Here is a 6000-nt window from a genome sequence, read left to right on the forward strand (position 1 = left end):
TAGAAGGAGATGAGGAAAAAATGAAAATGCAAAAACAGAAAAACCCTGCGTCCTTAAGGGGTTAATCTTATTGATCCACAGAATAATGAAAACATGTTATTTTTACTGTAAAGTGTACAGCCTAAAAACGAAACATTCCAAAATGAGCTAAATCGCGGTTTTCTTTTCAATTTCCCCACACAAGAAATATCTTTTGGTTGCGCCATACATTTTACGGTAAAATGAGGGATGTCATTACAAAGTAAAATTGGTCACCCTAAAAACAAGCTCTTTTATGGGTCTGTGGATAGAAATATTAAAGTTATAAGTTATGATTTTTAGAAGGCGAGGAGGAAAAAACTAAAATGCCAAAATAAAATTACCCTGGTCCTTAAGGCCAAAATGGGCTTGGTCCTTATGGGGTTAACAGCTCATGCCTGAATTACTTGTAAGATAAGATGTACTCTTCATAATTTCCGATCTTCTCAATCTGTACTTTTTCTCTTATACTTACAGCATTCGCAACTCCAACAACCAGCAAGTTAATAAGCTAATGCAAACTGAAGAGTCTAGCAATGATGGAGCGGTCCACAGTACTGATGGGATTTATCGAGCATATGACAATGAAGAGGATGCGGTGTGCTACAGCTACAGCTTCTTCCATTTCTGTCTTTTCCTTGCCTCTCTCTACATAATGATGACTCTCACAAATTGGTATCTGTAAGTACTGACATTTACATATGTTCATCACAATACAGCATGGGATTTGCTTAAAATATGTTTCTGATTAAGAGTTTCCAAAATGCAAACACGTGACTGAAAAATTATCCCATGTATTTAAATGTTTATTTTTTTTTTCTGAAGTACGTACATAAAGGGAGGTTCAACAATAAGGCTAGGGCTAAAGATTGCTTTATTGCATTGCCTGCATCCCCCTGCATTATAGCGAATGAAAGTAAATGTGGCCACATTGTGACCGGCTAGTGGCACAACTGCAACCCAACAATTGCCAGATGGACTTCTTGCATCTTTGGCTGGCATGGCTTGTGTATTAACTAAAATCTCCATATAGCCCAAGCCCTTTGGTATACAATATTTGATATCAATTGGATTGCCTGGATCTCACCAGAAATGAGCCATGTAAAGTAACTTTCACAATGTTGCACATCATGTAGATTTGCTGTGGCAAATTTGCACCATGTTGTGTGGATATTGGTTCCGATTTGTTGCTGTAGAAAAAGAGAGAAACAGTGAAAAGCATTGTTTAGTGCTGGGCGATATACCAGTTCATACCGAATACCATTTTTAAATTCTGTACGATATGAATTTTTCCTATACCGCAATACCGGTCGCCCCCCCTTCGAATGAATGATCAGCCGCAGCGGCTGTCTCCAAATCGGGGAACTAATCGTATGTGACCCGCGGGCAGTGCTCCCCCCCCGTCCTCCTGTGAGCCGGCGGCACTTTAAATGAATGAGTTGCATGCCGCGGCGCTGGAAATGATTAATAAAGGACATCTGTACTGATTAATTTTACATATTCCTGTGAAAAAATAAAATAAACTTTGACTCACCTTCCTACATTCCCCTGTTGCTCCGGTATCGGCCTCACTGTTCTCCACTGCGATCTTCATGCTGCTTATTGGGGATGGTAATGTCACAGAGCCGTCAGCGTATCTCCGGCCACCGCTATGTCCTGCCTCGGTCGGTGATAGGCTGAGCGCACTGTCATATAAGGAGCCGGCCGGCTCCTTAGATGACATGATAGGGGAGGAATACTGTTTACTACAGTGGAACCGCAGCGGCAGGATTGGTGGCAGTAAAGAAGCCAGCGGCGGAGTGAGTGTTGAAGGCAGCAGTGAAGATCAGTGGTAAGTGATCTTCACTGCTGCCTTCTAGGAGTTACCAAACTACAACTCCCAGCATGCCTAGACAGCCAAAGGCTGTCTGGGCATGCTGGGAGTTGTAGTTCTGCAACAGCTGGAGGGCCACGGTTTGGAGACCACTATACAGTGGTGCCCAAGCTGTAGTCCTCCAGATGTTGCAAAACTACAACTCCCAGCATGCTCAGACTGCCCAGGCATGCTGGGAGTTGTAGTTCTGTAACATCTGGCCCTTCAAATGTTGCAGAACTACAACTCCCAACATGCCTGGACAGTCTCAGCATGCTGGGAGTTGTAGTTTTGCAACATCTGGAAGAGCACAGTTTGGACACCACTTTGGACACCACTGTTCTCCTCCAGTTGTTACATAACTACAACTCCCAACAGGCCCTTCGGCTGTCTGGGCATGCTGGGAGCTGTAGTTTTGCAACAACTGGAGGCACACTGGTTGGGAACCATTGGCTGTTTCCTAACTCAGTGTTTCCCAACCTGTGTGCCTCCAGCTGTTGCAAAACTATAACTCCCAGCATGCACTGACAGACCATGCATGTTGGGAGTTGTACTTGTGCAACAGCTGGAGGCACACAGGTTTGAAAAGACTGAGTTAAGTAACAACTCTGTGTTTTGCAACCAGCGTGCCTCCAGCTGTTGTATAACTACAACCCCCAGCATGCACAGACAAAGGGCATGCTGGGAGTTGTAGATTTGCAATAGTTGGAGGTTTGCCCCCCCCCAATGTGAATGTACAGGATACATTCACACAAGCGGGTTTACAGTGAGTTTCTCACTGAAAGTTTGGGATGCAGCAAATTTACTACTGCAGCTCAAACTCCCAGTAGGAAACTCGATGTGAACCCCCGCCCGTGTGAATGTACCCTAAAAACACTACACTACACCAAAAGTAAAACACTACATATATACATACCCCTACACAGTTAGCCCCGGCACGGTTAGGTACGGCACGGTTTCTAAAACGGAGCCTCCAGCTGTTGCAAAACAACATCTCCCAGTGTTGCAGGACAGCTATTGACTTGCAGGCATGCTGGGAGTTTTGCAACAGCTGGAGGCACCCTGTTTGGGAAACACTGACGCTAATTTTGGTATTGGAGACAAGTGTAATTCTTGCATCCGGGTCCGTCCCTATGCAAATCCCTAATGTAGGCCTCAAATGCTCATGGTGCTCTCTCGCTTTGGAGCCCTGTCGTATTTCAAGGCAACAGTTTAGGACCACATATGGGGTATTTCCTTACACGGGAGAAATTGCTTAACAAATTTTGGGGGGCTTTCTCATTTTACCCTTTATGAAAAGGTAAAGTTGGGGTCTACTCCAGCATGTTATTGTAAAAATGTTTTATATTTTACACTAACATGCTGGTGTTGCCCCGTACTTTTAATTTTCACAAGAAGTTAAAGGAAAAAAAAGACCCCCAAAATTTGTAATGCAGTTTATTCTGAGTACGGAAATACCCCATATGTAAAATTTATTCTGAGTACGGAAATACCCCATGCGTAAAATGCTCTGCGGGCGCACAGCAGGGTTCAGGAGTGAGAGCGCACTATGTACATTTTGAGGCCTAAATTGGTGATTTGCACTGGGGTGGCTGATTGTTACAGCAGTTCTGTATTTTGGAGACTACACCCCTCACAGAACATAAAAAGGGGTATTGTGAGCCTTAACACCCCACAGGTGTTTGAAATGAAAAAATTTTATTTTTTTCACTAAAATGTTGGTGTTATTCCAAATTTTTCATTTTCACAAGGGGTAATAGGAAAAAAGCCCCCACAAAATGTTTAACCCCATTTCTTCTGAGTATGGAAATTTGGTGATTTCTCTTTTACCCCTAGTAAAAATTTAAAAACTGGGTCTACAAGAACATGCGAGTGTAAAAAATGAAGATTTTGAATTTTCTCAATCACTTTGCTGCTATTCCTGTGAAACACCTAAAGGGTTAACACACTTTCTGAATGTCATTTTGAATACTTTGAGGGGTGTAGTTTTTATAATGGGGTCATTTATGGGGTATTTCTAATATGAAGGCCCTTCAAATCCACTTCAAAACTGAACTGGTCCCTGAAAAATTCCGATTGTGAAAATTTTGTGAAAAATTGGAAAATTACTGCTGAACTTTGAAGCCCTCTGATGTCTTCCAAAAGTTAAAACATGTCAACTTTATGATGCAAACATAAAGTAGACATATTTTATATGTGAATCAATATATAATTTATTTGGGATGTCCATTTTCCTTATAAGCAGAGAGTTTAAAGTAAAAATGCAAAATGTAAACCTTTTTCATCAGGAGACTTTCGGGGAATCGGGGCTCCGGACTACAGGTAGGTATAGCAGTCAAAGACCCCGCATTGGTCTCCTGTTCACCCGCACTATAACCCCGTGTATTGTGTTATAGTGTGGGTAAACAGGTGACCTTTTTCCTTTAAAAGACTGTCCATCGAGTCTTGGCTAGGTTCATACTGCATTTTGTGACTCTGTTTCACTGGTTTCATGACATAAAATTTTGCTGTATACAAAAGCATAATTAACAATGTTATTGTATAAATCATTGTTGTATAAACAATGGGGGTTATTTACAAACGTGATCTCCACTCATTTTTTCTTCTCTGGCTTTGCACCCAAATTGTTTTGCACCTTTCCTGAGCCAGAATTAGCAAAAAAAAAAACTCAATTTTTACAAGGAAGAAACATAAAAAGGGGGCATGGTCTGGCAGTTTTGAAAAATCCCAACATATTTACTAATGTTCTCACATAAATTGTGGTGGATTTGAGCTCTGAAATACCCGACAGTTCAGAGCAGTTGTAATAAAAGCAAAACGTAGGGAAAAGTGGAAAACGCAGGGAAACATTAATAAACATGGTGGGAAAATACCGGTCGGGAATCGAAACCCACAAAGAAAACTCCACTCCACTCTTAGAAAATCACCCCCAAAATGTTGCAATCCTTGTGTACAAGTAGAGAGAGAAAGCAGAACTCACATGTCAAGATTTAGAGGCTATAGAAGCAAAACTTAGAAAACATTTTAATAAAGACCTATGGAGAAAATGGTTATTGCACCTTAAGAGGCCCATAACCTTTACCAGCTATTCCTATACAGGCTCAATCATGTATACAGAGTGTGCACATACTGATGGCAGGTGGCTTCTGATGGCCTCTGCAATTCAGTCTCCAAAAATACTCAGTTTCCCACATTTACAGAACAGTTTGTAAAATCTAACATGTGGTTTAACAATCTATCTATTTTCACTACCATTTCCAGGCCAGGAGCATCTGATCACTCCATTACCAGTCCATGGTCAGCTGTGTGGGTGAAGATTTCTTCGAGCTGGGTTGGTCTCCTTCTTTACTTATGGACACTCCTTGCTCCCCTGATTTTTTCTGACAGGGACTTCAGCTAGTCTTGGAAGTCACATCTTGTGTTTTATTTTTCGAGAGATTTGTTGTATGAAATGTTCTATTTTCCTTTGGGCTGGCAAAGGAGTTCATATGTAGTAAAAGTGCTGAATAAGTGATCATGTTGACCAGATGCAGTGTGTTTTTATACTGCAGTCCAGAGCACAAATATATGTATCAATACATGAAATATGATGTTATATTTACGTCATGATCAGAAGCTGTACATAACCTGTTGGTAACTGATTTTACTAGCAATTTTATAAAATTAACATTCACCCAAAAATGTATGTGAGATTTTGTATACGCTGTCAGAAAGTATGTATACTAAAATACATTGTAATATCTCCTGCTGTGTCTCTCTTGTGAGTTGACATATGTATGTGAATGTTAGCTCTTTTATATAACACATCTAGTATATTAATTATTGTAATGCATAGGAAAGAACTCTCGTGCTTTGTATTATCTTTTGTAAAATATTTTTGGAAGATAAAAGTTTGTCTGTTACATTATGAATAAAATGTTTCAAAGCTATTCCTGGCTTTTACTTACTTTCTCCCTATACAAACCTAGATAGACATCTGAACCTTACGTATTTCATATGTATCTAGATCTTTCTAAATTAGTTTTGCCTTTTATATTGTCCCTATTGTTCTTATGGTTACAGTAATAATGTGTATTGCAGAAATGTAAATTTTTCTTAGTCATCACTAGAGGGCGACAAAGTGCAGCTAA

The 6000-nt window shown here is 40.5% G+C and overlaps 1 protein-coding gene across 1 annotated transcript in view; it reads left to right on the top strand.

Annotated features, from left to right (window-relative positions):
* SERINC2 (serine incorporator 2) overlaps positions 1-5799 on the top strand; it is a 38563-nt gene extending 32764 nt beyond the window's left edge. The window contains exons 9-10 of the mRNA XM_056557321.1: positions 496-699; positions 5132-5799. Of these exons, the coding sequence (XP_056413296.1) occupies positions 496-699; positions 5132-5270 (343 nt within the window). The 3' untranslated portion in view covers positions 5271-5799. The remainder of the gene's footprint in view (positions 1-495; positions 700-5131) is intronic.
* Positions 5800-6000: the final 201 nt, after the last annotated feature.

This window comes from Hyla sarda, chromosome 2, assembly GCF_029499605.1.
Source record: "Hyla sarda isolate aHylSar1 chromosome 2, aHylSar1.hap1, whole genome shotgun sequence".
In the NCBI taxonomy this organism is placed as follows: Eukaryota; Metazoa; Chordata; class Amphibia; order Anura; family Hylidae; genus Hyla; species Hyla sarda.